Below are 19,724 nucleotides of genomic sequence, written 5' to 3' on the forward strand. Positions count from 1 at the left end.
TAGCTCATTGAGATATTCAACTTTATGCTGTAATAATCTCTATACATTAAATACTGTATTTAAGATTTGCTTCATAATGTCTCCTGGTAGCAAGTGCCAGATTCATGTGATAAGAAATGGAATTTTTTTTTATAACGCCTATGAAGAAATTTGAGGTATAAGCACAGTTGCAACACTTTACTAAAAATGTTAAAATATATTTTATTATTTAGAATTTAAAAGACACATTAATTTTCCATTGTTATTGACAATGCGACCAATGTTCAAGAACTCCAGACTCATTCCTCGGATGACAAAATTGTTCTATGAGGAAAGATTGGGTTGACTTGGCCTGTACTCACTGGAGTTTTAAACAAGTGAGAGAGGATCTCATTGAAACGCATAAAATTCTGATAGGGACGGACATGCTGGATGCAGGGACATTGTTTCCTTTGACATGGGGGTCTAGAGGGAGACACAGTCCCAGGATATGGGTTAGGCCATTTAGAACTGACACGAGGGAAAATTTCTTCACTTGGAGAGTGGTGAACCTGTGGAATTCTTTACCACAAAAGGACTGTGGATACCAAGTTACTGAATATATTTAAGAAGCAAAAGATTTCTCAATTCCACATGTGTCAAGGAGTTTGGGGAAAGTGTGGAACATGGCATTGAAACAGATCAGCCATGATCATATTGAATGGAGAAGCAGGCTCAAAAGGTAAAATGACCTACTTCTACTCTAGTTTCAATGTGCCTTAACACCCACTGATTATGAAACATGAGATTCTCATGATAAGTATTGCAACAACGCTTTTATTTAGGAAAAGTACTATGTTTTAATGAAAGAATTGGCACTACTTTAAATCATTTCTTTTCTATTTTTGTGCCATAAATGTGTTTATTATAATAACTTGTAGAAAATGATCCAACTACTGATTTGCTGCAATTGAAATTACTCTAAGAATCCAAACTTTTATTAAATGCTAATTTTTGATTCCTCCTTTAGTTCACAAGAATTCAACAATCTTTTAATAGGGAACTAACAGGTCAAGAATATATGATTATTTGGACACAAGCATACAATGTCAATAACCACCTATTGTGGTTTCAGGAATATTGGTAGCATGCATGTCTCTGGTCATGTTTGATTTCTCTTTAAGTTTGGCTTGTAGCAAGGTATGCTCCACAACTCCAATTCGAATATCCATTTGAGTTATCTCTTGCTTCAGTTTGGTCAATGCTTGTTTGATTTTCACTAAGGGAGCTGAAAATAATAGTGACAGTTAATATACTGAGTCAATCTATTTGGCTTATATAATCCTGAAGTGTTACTACATTACCATAAATTTGTGTACATTCAAATAAAGACAAATGTTAATATATAACCGATTTACCCTCTTTTATATTAGTTATGACGTTTTATGTTCGTCAATATGAGCAAGGAAGAATCCTCACATGAAGGAAAAATACTCAAAAGAGCATCTGAAGATAATAACAGGACGATAGAAATGCAAAATGGTCAGGATTGAACACTGAAGATTTTTAGCCTGTCTGAGGTTTTCTTGGTTCATGTGCTTGAGAAGGAATCAAGAGATATTTTTCTAATATTGTTTGCAGGAGCTGTGTCAGCTTCCTTTTAGAGCTAACAATTTAATCCCATTGGCTCGCCACATTTTATATATTTTTTTTCTTTTTCAACTATCTTCTACATTTTAAAGATTGTGACATTTACTTTGTTTCTGTTAAATATTTCATGATGTAACAGCCTCTGAAAGGAAGACATTCTCCCTCTGGTGATCACCTTAATTATATCTCCATGAGCCACCACAACTTCACTATGAGTGAGTGGGTGAGGACCTGGCAGATGGAGTATAACGTTAGCAAATGTGAGGTTATCCACTTTGGAAGAAATAATAGTAGTATAGTATTATTTAAATGGTGAAAAGTTGCAGCAAACTACTGTGCAGAGGGCCCTTGTGCATGAATCGCAAAAACTCAGTCTGCAGGTGCAGCAGGTGATCAAGAAGGCGAATGGAATGTTGGCCTTCATCGCGAGGGGGATAGAATATAAAAGCAGGGAGGTGTTGCTGCAACTGTACAAGGCACTGGTGAGGCTGCAACTGGAGCACTGTGTGCAGTTTTGGTCCCCTTATTTGTGAAAGGATATATTGGCCTTGGAGGGGGTACAGAGAAGGTTCACCAGGCTGTTACCGGAGATGAGGGGGTTAGCTTATGAGGAGAGATTAAATAGACTGGGCCTGTACTCGTTGGAGTTTAGAAGGCTGAGAGGGGATCTTATAGAAGCTTACAAGATAATGAAGGGGCTAGATAGGGTAGAGGTAGAGAGATTCTTTCCGCTTAGAAAGGAAACCAGAACTAGAGGGCACAGCCTCAAAATAAGGGGGGGGCAGTTTAGAACAGAGTTGAGAAGGAGCTTCTTCATTCAGAGGGTGGTGAGCCTCTGGAATTGTCTGCCCGTTGAGTAGATAGATTTCCGATAGACAAGGGAATTAATGGTTATGGGGAGCAGGTGGGAAAGTGGAACTGATCCACTCCAGATCAGCCATGATCTTATTGAATGGCGGGGCAGGCTCGAAGGGCTAGATGGCCTACTCCTACTTCTTATGTTTTTATAATTTGAAAAGATTATCCTGCTGCTATTTACTCACCTCCATCAGTCATGCTGCTTCCCTTTTCTTCCATATCTTGTTTTACCTTTTCCAACTCTTCACTTATCTTAAATAATTACACACACAAAATATTAAAAAGGTATCTGTGGAGTGATCTTCAATAACTGAAATGATATATACTAGTTTTCAAAATTATCAAAAGGAGAAACAAAGAAAAAAATTAGTTCGCTGAGATGGAATGAAAACCCTCAATTTTTAAATTCTATACTTATATTGCACTCTTTTCCTTAAGGTATCCATGCATGCTTTCTTCATACAGTCATCAAACATGACTGACAAAGTAAAAAGCTATCAATTATTCCTTCACAAGGGACAACACAGCCAAACAGAATTCCGTTGTTACTGCACACCCACATGTAGGCATTTTCCAACAGGTGACACTAAGGCTGGGATGTTCCGGTCCCGTCGCACGGGACCCGCCATAGGGTTGCAGCAGGCCAGCCAAAGTCCACTGACTCTCAGCAGAAGTGGAAAATGCCAGGCTGAGTGGGGCCAAAAAATCCAGCAGAGGTCATGATCAGGAGTTCAAAGTCAGATCTGTTTTCTTTACTGCATTAGCTTAGGACGGTGAGACAAACTAGAGATGCATGCACAGTTGGTCCTGTTGAAATCAGCTAGGTTAGGACAAATCAAGGATTAAAATTAGCACCTGGTTTGTAATGCAATAAAACACTATGGCTGTGACCTTACTGGCCATTCATGCCACACTCCCACTGCAGCGAGGTTAGAGACTTGTGGGCAGTCAAATCTCTATTCAATGCAGTGGGAAGGGAAAATCCACTGATGTGAAAGGAGGTAACATTTTGGCCCGTGTTTTGTTTTTACTTATTGAGAAAGGGAACCAAAATAAGATTTTTAAATAAATAAAAACAATTAGAAATAGATCTCCTAGAGGAAAATAATCTTTAGATCAAAATATAAACTTGAAAATAATTTTTCAATTAACTGTAATTTTACCTCAGACAGAAGTCTAGTCCGTTCTGTTACACCCCCACTTCCTTGCTGGTATCGGTCTTTGGCCTACAAGAAAATTAAACTGCTATACTAAGTTTTTATGGAGAATTAAGATCAAGAACTGCCACATTAAAGAGAATATTGCAGATCACCTCATTCAACTGGCCCTGAGCAACACGGAAATCCTGAATCAAATTCTCCAACTGGTTGTTGACATATTTCTCTCTGCTGCTGACCTTTTCCAATGTTCGACTAATCTCATCTTGAAGCTTGTCCAAGTAATTCTGTCAAAAAAAAACAGAATTCGGTGAACATTAATCAGGTAGAAATAAAAAAATCTTAAATGCAAAGCAAGTGCAATCCCAGGAAACAAAAATTAGAAAGGATGCACATCTTGACTAAATTATTCACTAATTAGGTGGATTCAACACACGTAAAACAACTCTCCGATGAGTATTCTATTTATTCAGTTCATTTCATTTTCTGTCAAGTTTGAGAAACCATTATTTTCAAGAACTTGAATAGCTTTAATGAGCAAACACAATTTACAGACTGCATGGAACTGCACACCAGTACAAATCAGTCCTTTTAGGAGAGAAGAGGAGGAAAAATAAATAAGATTAACCAAATCGAGCAAACTTTCACAGAAATAAAACAAGGTCAATGAAATACATTTTCATCTGTTTGTTGTGCCCAAGTGATCTATTGCATTTGACAGGGTAAAAATAGTGACCTAGTTGTAAAGTGTTTCGGAATATTCTAAGACTGTAGTGCTAATAAGGCCAAGTTGTTTCTTTTCACTTCCAATATCTCTTACCTACAAGTCCAAAACACATTGTTGCCAGACTAGCTTGTCTCAAGACAGTGAGGAATTTATCACCACAAAGTCAGCGTTTTAAATGCTTTATTTATCAAGAAATAGATGACAAGCAACAAGTTAAAGGGACATAAATTCAGCTGAGAGGTAAATACCTCAAAAATGAAGATTAAAAAATCTACTACAGTATCAGAAGTAACATTATATTTAGAAAGATTGGAGAAAATAAAACAAAAAAGTGAAGTGGCCTACAGACAAGGAAGTGTTTTGATATGTATTATTTGTGAATGCACAAGTGGTGCAATAAAAATTGGAAAATACATACTATAAAGTACGAGATTAAACTACAGGTCAAAAATGTCAAGGGATTGTGTAAATGCCAGACATGCTTTAACCACTGAGTAGCTTTGAGTCAGCCATTTGGTGTCCTGAAAATCCTCCTGGTAGACCAGCACAAAATGAGCAAGTATTCAGTAGATATGTGGCATCCTCAACTAAGCTACACATACAGTTGGTCAGGGGTCTTTATTCATGTTCCTTTGCCACATACCCTGCCATCTCATAGCTAAAATGAGTGAGCTTCCACTAAAGATGGTGTGATGCTTGCAGCCAGGTAATCTTTAAATCAGGCTGAGTGATACAAGAGGAGTTTCTTAGAAACACCAACACTTCCTCATTCTATTCAATTTATCGGGGTAGCATTCTCCCCGAGGACAGTCTGTCACATTGGTCTGCTGATGACTTAGTCCAAGGTATCTCCTGTATTTTACTGAGAAATTGCAGTTGTGACTTTGCACTGATTTTCTCAAGGAGGATCCATGCTGCAATCTGATGCTTAATATTAGGAGACCATACACTTGACATGATTGGCAGCTATTTATTGCATTGTCATAGTTCCTGTTATTACTTTCTTTGTCTGTTTTAATTGTATATCAACTAGTTCAGAAAGATTGGAGAAAAACAAAAGTGAAGTGGCCTACACACAAGGAAGTGTTTTGGAAGAATTTAACACAGGATCACAATATTCTCCAACTGTGTAACAGTCAGCTCGCATTGAGCTACACAATGTTTTAGTTCTTAACTTCAGCCTGGTAGCTTATTTAACAAAGCTGTTTGTGATTTAAGGATAATAAGTTAGACATGTTTGAGTTGGAATAAAGCTGTACCTTTGTCTCTTTAAGAGACGTTTCAATTCCCTCTTTATGCTGGTGCATTTGGTCAACATGAATTCTCCAATCCTGTTAAAGCAAAGTAGTTTATACTGTTATATATACACAAGTTTAATTTTATAACACACTATTTATAAAAAAAGTAGTGCATAGCTAGTAGCAAACTAAAAGCACACAAAAATTCATTAAAAGGCTCTGACAAAAAAAGTGGTTCACAAGTAAGTTACAAAAAGCAGCCTTATCCTGATTTAATTATTACCTTAAATTCATCTTCAGCGTATGTTATATCTTTTACACATTACTTGAAAGTTCATTTTTTATTTATTTTTCTTACCGCAGCAAAGAACCTAACATGTGAATTATCAAAATACAAAATTCATTGAACACTCAATTTTCTAACATTCATTCAATATCTTATTATCGCTTTAACAATTGAAAACAATATTACTGCTTGACTATTGAAAACAAGTTTGTTGACATAGATTTTAGTTTACTTCTATTGTAGTAAACCTTAGCTTTTAAATAACATACTTTGTTGTCAGTTCGGATGGTAACCTTAAGTTGTGGGAGAACACGTTCCACTTCTAGATTCCACTCAGCAGCATCTGTTGTTGATTCTAAAATCTCTTCTGGTTTTGTGGACTCGACCCCCTCCTAAACATTAAATGTGTATTTTGATAAATGCGACAATAATTTTTTTTGACTTTGACCTTAAGAGTATTAGAACGATTTCTGAGGCAGCAGGCCAAAACGACATTCAGTTTGATCTTTGTTTCCTCTCTATGAAGTGGAAATGAATGATCTCCACTGAATACTTCACTAAATGATAATTATTCGCTATAAGGGAATCAAGAATGCAAACCTACTCTTAACAGTGTTGGAGATTCCCTGCATTGTATCATTGATTAAACTTTATGTAATAATCTGTGGACTGGTCCAATTATTAAGACCAATCCTTTGTAATGTCAGAAAACTACTGAATCGCAGAATTACCACAGTACAGGAGGCCATTCGGCCCATCAGGCAGCACTGAATATCCAAGAGAGAATCCTATCCGGGTCCTATCCCCATAACTCTATGTACTTACCCTGCGAATCCCCCTAACCTACACATCTTGGGATATTAAGGGGAAATTTAGCAAGGCCAATGCACCCAACCTGCACATCTTTGGACTGTGGGAGGAAAACAGGAGACCCACGCAGACAAGGAGGGAACATGCAAACTCCACACAGTCATCCAAGGTCTCTGGCATTGTGAGGCAGCAATGATACCACGCCACCCTAAGTTGCTTGAAATTGTTTTGCTTAAAGTTGCAACTAAAACTTTCAGTAAGGACTTAAGTGATTTGACAGTAAAGGTAGGGACATCATCCATTAAAAATCAAATATTTAACCGAGGAAAACTTACCATCTTCTGCCCCTGAGATTTCAAAACCTCCAGATCCAGGAAAGGCTCACCTTCTTCAAAATCATCTGCCTCCTCCTGAAAACCAGTTTGAGAGAAATCATTAAATCAATAAACTGGATCCTTCTTTTGTTGTATTTTTGAATTTTCTTTCCAACACTGTCACCTCCTGCGATACTGGCAAAAACAGAAACACAGAAATACTAGATGAAGCAAAGACATGCGTACATCTAATTTGTTTTCTATTATCCAGGTAGTCGCACAATATAACAGTGATGGGATTCAGTTGTCATAGCAATTAATATATATTAAGCTAATTAATATATATTAGCTGCTGCACTTAAAAAAAACACTGAAAATGTAATTCTTAGCTTGTGAAGAACTTTAGAATATTCAGAAGATGTATAATGTGCTATTCTTTCTGTGCTCTTTCCCTCCCAATGTAATGACGTCTTGATATTAGTGAATTGAACTCTTTCCACTGCTTAGATACAAGCAAAATACAGAAGATGCTGGAATCTGAAACAAAGACAGAAAATGCTGGAAAATATCAAAGGGTTTGACAGCATTTGTGGAAAGAGAATAGAGCCAACGTTTTGACTCTGGATGACCCTTCCAGCATTTTCTGTTTTTCTTTCCTCTGCTTGTTATGTGTTGTTTGAACTTTTCTTTCTTTATTTGAAGATTTTAAAACGAGAGATGAAATGGCCTGATTTTTAAATAAGCATTGTTTGAAATAATTAGAATTGTTGGCATTGGCCAAATAAGACATCGCTGGATTCCGGGGAAGTGCCGGAAGATTGGAAAGCGGCTAATGTTACGCCGTTGTTTAAGAAGGGTACCAGGCAAAAGGCGGGGAATTATAGGCCGGTTAGTTTAATGTCTGTTGTAGGTAAAATGTTAGAATCCGTCATCAAGGAGGAAATAGCGAGGCATCTTGAGGGGAATTGCTTGATAGAGCAGACGCAGCACGGTTTCGTTAAAGGGAAGTCGTGTCTGACAAATTTACTGGAGTTCTATGAGGATGTGTCTAGAGCGGTGGATAGAGGAGACCCGGTGGATGTGGTCTTTCTTGATTTTCAGAAGGCGTTTGACAAGGTACCTCACAAGAGGTTGTTGCAGAAGGTCAGGGGACATGGAGTTGGGGGTAGGGTGTTAGCGTGGATAGAGGACTGGTTGTCAAATAGGAGGCAGAGAGTGGGGGTCAATGGGTGCTATTCGGATTGGCGGTTGGTGACTAGTGGAGTGCCTCAGGGGTCGGTGCTGGGGCCTCAGCTATTTACCATTTATATAGATGATCTGGAGGAGGGAACCGAGTGTATGGTGTTGAAATTTGCTGATGACACCAAGATTGGTGGAACGGCAAATTGCGCGGAGGGTGTGGAGAGTCTACAGAAGGATCTAGATAGGCTGGGCGAATGGGCCAGGACCTGGCAAATGGAATTTAGCGTTGGCAAGTGTGAGGTGGACAACTTTGGTAGGAATAATGGTAGGAAGGATTATTACTTACATGGAGAAAAACTGCAGCAGGCGACGGTGCAGAGGGACCTCGGGGTCCTTGTGCATGAGTCGCAAAAACCCAGCTTGCAGGTGCAGCAGGTGGTCAGGAAGGCGAATGGGATGCTGGCCTTCATAGCGAGGGGGATTGAATATAAAAGTAGGGAGGTCTTGCTGAGGCTGTATAGGGCATTGGTGAGGCCGCAGCTAGAGTACTGTGTGCAGTTTTGGGCGCCGTACTTATGCAAGGATATTTTGGCCTTGGAGGGAGTGCAGAGGAGGTTTACTAGGCTGATTCCAGAGTTGAGGGGGTTGAGCTGAGGAGAGGCTGAATAAACTAGGCTTGTACTCGTTAGAGTTTAGAAGAATGAGGGGAGATCTCATTGAGACGTATAAGATGATGAATGGGATGGATAGGATAGAGGTGGAGAGACTCTTCCCGCTCAGAAAGGATAGTAGGACTAAGGGGCACAGCCTCAAGATAAAGGGGGGGCGGTTTAGAACGGAGTTGAGGAAGAACTTCTTCACTCAAAGGGTGGTGAATGTCTGGAATTCTCTGCCCGTTGAAGTGGTGGAGGCTACCTCGCTAAATATTTTTAAGACGCGGGTTGATGGGTTTTTGATAAGAGAGGGGATTAAGGGTTATGGGGAGAGGGCGGGAATGTGGAACTGAGCCACGACAGATCAGCCATGATCTTATTGAATGGCGGGGCAGGCTCGAAGGGCCAGATGGCCTACTCCTGCTCCTATTTCTTATGTTCTTATGACAAAAGTAGAGCTATCTTATTTTTAAACAACCAATTATAATCATAACACAATATCAGATTTAATTCTGCAAGGAATAAGGGATAGTGCAGGTTTTGTACATCTGTCTTAATATTTTCCTCAGTTAGTCTTAATGAATTTGTAAACATCTCTTTTGCAAATAAATTTCTGAAGTATTAAAAGTAACACACATGGTTCCAATTTTTCTTGAACAGAAACAGTAAGTAGGCCAGAATTTCCCAAACCACTGCTGGCGTGTTCAATGGCAAGCACAGTGGGTGGCCCAGAAATCGGTTTCACATCAGCATGAATTTACAACAGAATCTTCTGCTGATGCCCACCATAGTATGAATCTCATTTGCACCCAGTTAGTGGGATACAGATGAAGGGCCAACCACCCATGCCTGATTTTCCATGGTGCCAATGGCAGATCATGCTGGTGTGAAAAATATTTGGAACAACTTGGCATACAGATGTTGGAACTATGCCCGGAATTCAAGATGGAGGCTGCCTGCAATCCTGGATCAAGAGAGAATGGACCGAAGGTGCACTTTAAGGTGTCCTGGATGGGGTCTATCTTCCAGCCTCAGAATGTTCCAGGAGATCTATCTTCGCTCTCAGGAGATCCAGCTTTCAGTGTCAAAGTGTTCCCAGACATCTATTTTTCATTTTCAGGTGTTCAATCTTCTTTCTTCAATAATGGGTCAGTGATGATGGATGCCCTTTCAATGTAGCACCCAGGCAGGACAAGTGACTATGCAGCATCTAGGCCTCTCCCACCACAGAATTCTGCATGAAACACCTGAGTGCATAACTAACGAGGTTGAGTCTGGAAGATTTGCTGTGTTTTCCCATCAGTTGCCACAGCGGGAAATACTCCTCGTTCTTGCACCCACTGTGGCACTTTAGTCTCAAAATGTAGTAATTCTGCCCAATGTTTCAGGTTGATGGCCCTTCATTAGGAGGAGGAGAAAGAATAGACCAAAAAGGGTACAGACTCCATTCAACCCTCCCACATCCCTCAGGCTCCAAAATATCTTCAGAGAAAAGATCAGCATTTCCACCTCTAGATGCAAGATCATTGGACCTGAAACATTAGCTTTGTTTCCCTTCCCGGATACTACCAGAGCTGCTGAGTATTTCCTGCATTTTTGATTTTTATTTCAGATTTCCAGCCTCTGTAGTATTTTGCTTTTGTCTAACTTTCCTTATGGGCTTTTTGGAAATATGGTTTTGTGCTCATTCAGAAAATGAGCCTCCTTCTGCATCATGCTATTCTTCTTGTTTCCCCATCACATCTATTAGAGCACAGGCTACAAAACTACAGAGAAAATGCAGGCCATAAAGAGGTTGTATACAGTTTAATTATTTGTTGAGACTATTACTTTGAATTATTGAACAATGAACAACTAATGTGCCACATTTCTAAAATGGAACAAGACTGGATTCAAAATGGAAACAATGTCTTAATTTGAGAAGAACTGTGAAAGTGTGATAGAGGGAGAGAGTGAGAGACAAGCAAAAAGCAACCAGGAAAAAATAATTAAAATGCTTGGGATCTGCATCCATAGAGAAAATAATTTTCATTGTCATTTCTCCCATTTGGTTCCTTCTGGCCCAAATTGCGATTTATATCCTCACTAAATGTTGCAATTAAGTAAAATTTGTGCTAATCAAAACCTCATTTTATGTTGGAATGCAACAAAGGAAAAAAACATTTTGACATTAATAAACTTTTTTTGAAAAACTTTCAGATTATTTTGAACTTACAACCAACTCATCTTCCAGCTTGTTCAATGTCAATTCAGCATCATCCTCCATTAATGCTTCCTCTTCCATTTCCTCTGCTGGATACACAGGCCTAAATCGATACAGTTATGATTTAAAAGCAGAATTCATTCCCAAGTATGTCAAGCATACTGTACATTTAATTATGAAAGATTTAGATGATGCTATTTTCAAACAGCGAAATCAGTATATGCCTATAACAAATGCCAGCTTTATCAATGTAAAATCTTACTAAAAAGTTTGTTAAAGAGTAATTTTGTGCGGTTCCCAAAAAAGCTTGCAAATTGTACAAAAACCAAACTTTGATACTGTACTTCAATGTCAGCTTCCTGAATTCTGAAAGATCTTTTCAGCTTTCAGAATGTTACCCCTGAAATGGTATGACTGTGTACTCCCAATGAGTAATCCTGTTTAACATAAGGGCAGATCATGGGAAATGGCCACTTCAACTGATGTTCCTATTTCTTTCCAGAACACTAAAAATCTACGGAATATTACATTCTGCATCTGGTTGAGGAGCATATCAGCCAGCCATGATCAAATTGTGGCGTGGGCTCAATGGGCCGAATGGCCTAATTTTGCTCCTATATCTTAAGAACTTATGGTTCACCACCTTCTATTTGAAAATGTATTAAAAACCTTTGAGTCAAATTGATGCATTTTCCCATTATAAGATATACCCACATTACCTGCAACATTAGTACAACTCCGGGAACTGCTTTGATGGAATATTAAATGTTAACTCACATTAGCAAATTTAGGCTAAAAGTATTTGACAGCAATAATCCCTTTAATTATTTATCGATCTTTATGCCAAATGTGCTAATAAAAATTAATAAAAATTTGGGAATTGTCTTTTTTTGGTTAAAATAAAGTGGTTAATCTTCTCTTTTTTTACTGTCCACTTATGGAACTTGGCAGCTGTCAGCCAGATGAACATTTCGTTGTTGCAAAACCCATTGAATAAACAGATATTTCCTCCCTGAGAAAAGGTTTTCTGGTATTCACTGATGCATCCACTCTAGCAGTTTCATGTTCTCCTTTTAGCTGATGTATTTTCTCCCTTTCTGCTCTATCCCATCCTATTCCTTTTTGACTCATTTCCAAGACTATTCCAATGTTCCCTGCCCTTTTATCATACCCTCTTCATGGCTTAATTATTCACATTCTCTAATCTTTCTTGATCTGAAAACTTTTCCTGGTCCTGATAGCATGCATTGCCATGACGGATCAATCAGTATGTAGAAGAAACTAGATGCTTATTTAGTGGTACTCTTCACAACAAAGACTTTATGCTGAACAGAATTACGCAAGTCAAATCTTCATCACAAGTTCTTACCGCTTCCAGTTAAAGCCAATATGCTTGAGGGCTTCTTCAGCTAAGCGATCCAGAACATAGCACACCTGCTCTCCATAACCTTGCTTCAGTTTGGAGGGAGGAAAATCTACTGAGCCACCCTAAACAGTTTGAAAACAATGGTGTTGCTTTACAAACATATCAACTAATAAAAATCATCAATGGCCATTATGAGGAGGGGGAAAATACTGTAATTTTACAACAAACACTACTAAAAGTCATTTCACTGGCCATCAATATTTGCTATTGACTGTTTTGGCATAATCAGTACAATTTAACTGGACAATTTTGTCTAAAAACACAACGAAAACAATCCACAAATCAATTTCCATAATTTAAAATATTTATTACTGTGAAAACCCAATCAAAGCATAAAAATGGAAAATAAGGTAAAAAATAACCAACATGGCTCAGCTGGTGAGTAATAAGCCCATTGGCAGCAAATGTTCCCAGCTTCAATGCTTTAAATATGGTGTTTGATAATCTTACTCAAATGATATGTAGAAGTACTGTAACTGATTTCAATGCCCTTGGGTTAAAGAATGTAAAAGTAGCAGGGTACGTGATGCTGACTGTAAATGTGTATGTAGACTTCAAGGGTAGGGGATAAACGACTGTGTTCAGCTGCAACAGCTTCAATGGTTGCCAACACTCAATGCAAGTAATCAATATCATCAGGAGGCAGAGGAGGATATGGGGCAAGAGTAGCAAAACATCTGTATGGAAAACAGGATACAAAGAACAAAAATACATTCCAATTAACCAAATTGGGCTCTGCTACTTAGCAGATTTATCAACAGTTTATTGCTTTCAGAACTGCACTCTGCTCGAGTTCTAATAAGGGAGCCAAATAAATTTAAATTTTAAGCAATGCCACATTTTTAGGCAGGGGGTGGTAGGTTATCATTTGTGCTGCAGAACTTTTATCAGAACACACTGTTGGAAAAAAAAATGTGTCCATGAAGTTGATCTATATTTCCCCACATTTTGTGTCAGTCACATTCACTGCATTGTTAGTATTTTCTGTTTTATTTCAGATCTGTTCTTTTTCTTAGCCTGATTTTTGAAAGATTGGACATGCTGTAACAAAATATTAAGCCTACTTTAGAAACAACAACTTCACAATTTTGCCATACCTGTGGAGGGGAAATATTTGTTATGGGATGTATGTGAATAAAAGTAAAATGTCCCTGCTGTTTTGTTTTGAATAGAGGAAGCTGAGGGGAAATTTAACCGAGGTGTACTAAATTATGAGAGGCCTAGATGTGTTCTCTTGTTTCTATAATAAGAAACACTTCAATGATTTTTCATCATTTCAATTATTTTCACATTCTTTAGGTCCTTTCTCGTCACTCATTCATATCGTATTACAAGATAACCTTGATGCCCCAATCCTTCATCTCTATTGGTAGTAACACTCATTCACGAATCAATTTTTCTAATGATGCCTTCTTCTATCATTTTGTTAGGGCAAGATATTTGAATTAGATGAGAAGATGACTACTGACAACCTTTTTCTTTCCCTTACCAAATTCTTCAACTATTTTGTTACTGTTGGGACAGTTGCTGGGGAGAGGAATGGAGCCAATAGCTGGGATACGGAGTGTGGATCAGAGACCAAAGCTAATGGTTTAAATGGAAGAAAATTCTGCCCATCCTGCACTGGATGTCAGATAAACAATCTGATATTTTAGCCACAGTAGAAGAGTCAAGAAAAGTATGGCGAGGTGGAGCTAGGTGTTGTCAGTTTGCATATGAAAACTATTGCTGCGCTTTTGGATGATGTTGCTGAGGGGCAGTGTGTAGATGAGAAATAATTAACATTAAAGAAGTTACATAAATACAACTTGTTGTATTTAACAGAAAGACTTCTGCTATTTGGCATTTTAGTACAACTGTAAATTTCACAAAAATAACAAACAGTAAGTAGAAACATCTAAAACTTTAGTATTAAAGAATCAATTTAAATATAAATTCTTTTTTTCTGAAACCATCTTCAAAAAAATGCACATTCTGGGTCACCTAAAAATCTAATGGAACAAAGTAAAGTCAAAAGCTATGTGAGTTTACAAATGGTCCATTTTATCATCGCAGCAATGCTATTATCAAAGAGAAGCTTCATTTGGTTACTCCTCTGCAGGGACATTTTACTTTTAATAACATACAACCCCAACAAATATTTCCCCTCCACAGGTATGGCAAAATTGTGAATTTGTTGTTTCTAAAGTAGGCTTAATATTTTATTACAGCTAGCAGAGTTAAATTCATCCCTCTCATTGTGAGTTTAACTTCTAGCACTTACCAAAGCACGGAGTTCTGTCAGAATATTTGATATTGTTGCATTTGGATCATCATACTCCTGGGGCTGTTCAAAAAATCGTCCTGCCTGGTTCAACAACCAAGCTGCCAGAGATGTAAACATATAGAACTGCTCGCCAGGGTTTGTGGGGAGAGCAAAGTAATGTCTGTAGAAATAAATATTGAATATATAATTAAAAATATCTTATCATTGTGCAGACTTCTAGATTATATTAAGATCACAGGTGCCCTATATGTTCTATTGCCTCCCCTGCCCTCCCCAGTACATCTACACTTTTTTTTGGAGCTGATACAAAGCTATTGAAAAGACCAGAGTTGTGAAACAACTCATCTGAAGATTTAGAAGCAACTGAGGCAAAAGCTACAATGGTTTTATTCCAAGGAATAAGTATCAGGCTTAGGCTCTAGATCTGCTTTAGGAAACATCTGAGGATAGGAGGATCAGAGAATACTCTGCGTGAGAACATGAAACCAATATTTCAAATAGACCACAGGTGAAGCTGCTTCAAATTAAGTATAAGTGGGCATGTGGGCAGCACAGTGGTTAGCACTGCTGCCTCAGAGCGCCAGGGACCCGGGTTCAATTCCCAGCTTGGATCACTGTCTGCACGTTCTCCCGTGTCTGCGTGACTTTCCTCCAGGTGCTCTGGTTTTCTCCCAAAGTCCGAAAGAGGTTCTGGTTAGGTGCATTGGCCATGCTAAATTATCCCTCGATGTACCCAAACAGGTGCCAGAATGTGACGACTAAGGATTTTCATAGTAACTTCACTGCAGTGTTAATGTAAGCCTACTCGTGATATTAATAAATAAACTTTAAACAGAAATAAAAGATGACAAGCTTTGATTAAATATGTTGGACTGCTTTTCTGTTACTTTGGAATATTAATTGTGAAAACCCTGCATATAGCCAAACAGGGAAACACCTCACAAGTATTTTCAACTTAACTTGTCAAATAAAGATAATGCAGTAAATGTAAACAGCTTGGGTATTGCTGAATAAAGACATTTTGATGCATTCATCTGGATAAGAATATCAATGTCAACGTCAAGGGAAACAGCAACTTTATACAGTACAAGACTCAGTTGATTGGTTGGCAAGTGGACTCTGATTGGTAAAGTTCATGGTGACTGACAGTTAACAGCCAAGCATTGTTTGAAAATTTAAACCAGGCAGCTTGACTCTGATTGATGAACACATTGCCCTGAGGCATGAAACAGCAAATGACTATCACTTATTTTGTTTAATTGAAACAGTGCAATGTGTGAATATGTTTTTTTCTGTCTGCATAGAACAGGGCCATGTAGTATACACAGCTTCCAGTACAAGCAAACAAGCCACACTGTGTGTCCAGTTAACAATAGATAATGTTGTCATGGGATCACCTCCAGGCCCAGCTATCACAAGCATATTTGTTGAGTTCCATGAGTGACATGGTTTCAATGGAATGACATCGAACTTCCTACCCTTGCCCACTTTTTACCCACTTTTGAAATAAAGCAGTTGAATGAACTTCCTTTCCTTGATGTAGAAGTTGAGAAATCTGCTAGGGATTCTCTACCAAAGACTAGCTTCACTGGTCACTACAAGCATTGGGGTTCTTACTGTTCTACATGCTATAAGATACTTCAAAACAAAATGCTGTCATTAAGCCAAAAAAAAAGTTCATGTCATATATATATGAATTTCAGTGGCAGTGTGATACCAAGTATGTAGGCCTTACATCCCAAAGATTGGCAGATCATACCAAACAGCATGTTCTCTCTGCTGATCACAAATTCAAGGTATAGACCATATCCAACCAGCCCATGATTGCAAAACACAGTTTCCAACATTAGATCTGCAATTAGAGATTTGCCAAATAATCCTCCATGTGCTAAAAATTACACTGACGACCAATTTAAGATTGTCAGTCGGGTTCGCAGTGTGGTGCATTTGCATGTGCTGGAAGCTAACTATATTACTACAGAGGCCCAGTTCTTTGCAGACAGAAACACATACACACATTGTGCCTGTTTCAGATAAACAAAATAAGTGATAGCATTTGCTATTCATTCCTCAGGGCAATGTCTTCACCAATCAGAGTTAAGTTGTCTGGTTTGAATTTTCAAACAATGCTTGGCAATTAACTGTCAGTCACCATTAACTGGAGCACTCGCCATGACAACTTCACAGAGTCCACTTGCCAACCAATCAGCATTCCCTTCTCATACAATATAAAACTATTGCTTCCCTGACATTGGTATTCTTGCAATTGTCTTGATGAGTATAAGATATAAAGCTTCAACTAGATGGCTTTTTTTTTCAGCAATACTCAAGTTTTGTATGACCAAACAACTAAATATAAAGAACATAACAATAATATTATCATAATACTATAATAACAGTTCAGTCGATACAAGGATAACATTTATTCAGTCCATTGCACATGTGGTAATACTAGCTTTTCAACTGAAGCTAATTAATTGAAATACAATTGGTGTTCCTTAACAAAAACTTTGATAATTATTTTTAAGTTATGGTATCATTGCTCAATAACATTTTGTAACAAAGTGTTTATTCTTTAAAGTCTGCAAAAAAATTCTCCCAAGCCCTTAATATTTTAGTTATAGTTCTCATTGTTACTGATTCATGAACCACCATAAATATTTTCACCACTTACCATGAAATGTTTTCATAACTTTGAAAACTTCCGTTTGACTTTCCTTTAACATTTTTTGTTCTGGTGATGCTTACTCTTAATCCACACACTTTTCTTCACATCTATAACCAGTCAGCCTTACTTCAGTGATAACTGATGCTGTCTATGACAGCAGATCGTTGGCTCAAGTTTCACTCCAGAAGCACTAGCACTTAATCCAGGCCAACACTTCATTTGGGAGTACTATATCGCTGGAGACACCCGTCTTTTAGATGAAACATTCAACCAAAAGACACATCTGTCCTTCTTTGGCTGAAAAAATCTCACATACATTCAAAGAACAGCAGATGGGTTCTTTAAGTGGGCCATGTCTACTGTCTTAACCAACAATTAAAACAGATGTTTGGGTCATCTACTAAATAGCTATTTGTGGAACTTTGAATTTCATGAGTTTCTCTACATTTCAAAAGTGCTTGTTTGATTGTGAAAGAATATGGAATATTAAAGGTGCCATATAAAGACATGCCACTTATTTTCTGGCATTCCTGGTGCTATTCTGCTCTATTTTGGCTGTACCCATTCTATCATAGGGTGGCCACAAATGCACAAGATTATGGCCTGACCAATATACTATACAGATAAAGGCAAAATACTGCATGAGCTGGAATCTGAAACAAAAACAGAAAATGCTGGAAAAACTCAGCAGACCTGACAGCATCAGTGGACATATATTGTGCTGATCGTTTGCCTGTTGCATGGTGACGCAGTGCTTAGCATTACTGCCAGGGACCCGGGTTCGATTCCTGGCTTTGGGTCACTGTCTGTGCAGAATTTGCACTTTCTCCCCATGTCTGTGTGGGTTTCCTGGTGCTCCAGTTTCCTTTCACAGTCTGAATGTTAATGTGGAGTTGCCAGCGTTGGACTGGGGTAGGCACAGTAAGTAGTCTCACAACACCAGGTTAAAGCCCAACAGATTTATTTGCTAGCACAAGCTTTTGGAGAATTGCTCCTTCATCAGGTCATTGCCTGTTGAAGGGGCAGGGCTCCAAAAGCTCATCTACCAAACAAATCTGTTGGACCTTAACCTGGTGTTGTGAGACTACTTACTGAGTCTGAATGATGTGCCGGATCGGTGCATTGGCCATGCTAAACTCTCCCTCAATGTACCCGAACAGGCGCCGGAGTGCGGCAACTAGGAGATTTTCATAGTACCTTCACGCTAGTGTTAACATAAGCCAACTTATGACACTAACAAATAAACTTTAACATGGGGCAGCACGGTAGCACAGTGGTTAGCGCTGCTGCTTCACAGCGCCAGGGATCTGGGTTCAATTCCCAGCCTGGGTCTGTGTGTGTGTGTGTGTGTGTGTGTGTGAAGTTTGCACATTCTCCTCATGTCTGCGTGGGTTTCCTCCACGTGCTCCAATTTCCTCCCACAGTCCAAAGATGTGTGGGTTAGGTTGATTGGCCATGCTAAAATTGCTGCTTAGTGTCCTGAGATGCGTATGTTAGCGGGATTAGTGGGTAAACATGCAGGGATTTGGGGGTAGGGTCTAGGTGGGATTGTGGTCGGTGCAGACTCGATGGGCCAAATGGCCTCTTTCTGCATTGCAGGGTTTTTTATGATTCTATTCAAAACCGTGACCCTATCCCTCCCCAGAATACTATCCTGGGGCTGCAGGAGGCTCATGGCCCTCTCCCCATCTCCCCAGGCCCACCTCGATAGGGCTTTCATGTTGTTTCTCCGGATCAAATCCTCCTCGTAGTTCATCAGCTTCAACTTGTCCAGCAGGTCCTCCATGATGACAAACATCTGATACGCAGCTCCCGGGCCCCGCTCCCCATCATCGCCCCGCCGGCCGTCATCGGCCATCAGAGCAGCAGCGCCCCCACCCCCCTTTGCTCAGCCGAAAACCGCCCGACTCGACCCAGCCTGCGGGACAGCCCGTGATGTAAAAATTAAACGGTTAAAGCGCCCGCCCGCCCGATTGGAAGCCGCGTATCCAGGAAGTGGGAGCGGCAGCGCGTGTGGTTGCCAGGGAGCCCCGTGCAGGACCGAGGACGGTGTTTACACTCTGAGCGACAACATAACCAAGATCTTACAGGGACTTCCATGTCATAAACTATTCTCAAGCTGCTTCACAGGAAATGAAATATGAATATAATAGAAAGTGTATAAAATGAAATTAAAATGCTGCTGGAGATCTGAAATATAGAAACATAGGCTGGAATTCTCTCATCCAGCCGCCACTGGAATTGACCCGTTGTGGGTGTTGGGGGGAGGGCTGCGGACTATTTGAAGGTCCGCTGACCGTCAAGCGGGAATTTCCAGCTTTGCTGAAG

The 19,724-nt window shown here is 39.2% G+C and overlaps 1 protein-coding gene across 1 annotated transcript; it reads right to left on the reverse strand.

The window, feature by feature from the left end:
- Positions 1-264: 264 nt before the first annotated feature.
- Positions 265-19,291, reverse strand: ift57 (intraflagellar transport 57 homolog (Chlamydomonas)). The gene is made up of 11 exons (XM_080217010.1): positions 19,100-19,291; positions 14,726-14,888; positions 12,406-12,524; positions 11,049-11,139; positions 7,020-7,094; positions 6,144-6,266; positions 5,610-5,681; positions 3,779-3,910; positions 3,630-3,692; positions 2,652-2,718; positions 265-1,246 (listed from the first exon to the last, which is right to left on the reverse strand). The coding sequence occupies exons 1-11, from the start codon at positions 19,252-19,254 to the stop codon at positions 1,068-1,070; spliced, it is 1,239 nt and encodes a 412-aa protein (XP_080073136.1). The 5' UTR covers positions 19,255-19,291; the 3' UTR covers positions 265-1,067.
- Positions 19,292-19,724: the final 433 nt, after the last annotated feature.

This window comes from Carcharhinus amblyrhynchos, chromosome 2 (assembly GCF_965287045.1).
Source record: "Carcharhinus amblyrhynchos chromosome 2, sCarAmb.v2.hapA, whole genome shotgun sequence".
Classification (NCBI taxonomy): Eukaryota; Metazoa; Chordata; class Chondrichthyes; order Carcharhiniformes; family Carcharhinidae; genus Carcharhinus; species Carcharhinus amblyrhynchos.

Excerpts from the sequence above, each read along its gene's own strand:
- ift57 (XM_080217010.1), bottom strand. The coding sequence starts at position 19,254 with ATGGCCGATGACGGCCGGCGGGGCGATGATGGGGAGCGGGGCCCGGGA. Across the intron at positions 12,525-14,725 it reads TGACAGAACTCCGTGCTTTG|GGTGGCTCAGTAGATTTTCC; the intron begins GTAAGTGCTAGA and ends CAAACTGTTTAG. Across the intron at positions 1,247-2,651 it reads AAGCAGCATGACTGATGGAG|CTCCCTTAGTGAAAATCAAA; the intron begins GTGAGTAAATAG and ends TATTATTTTCAG.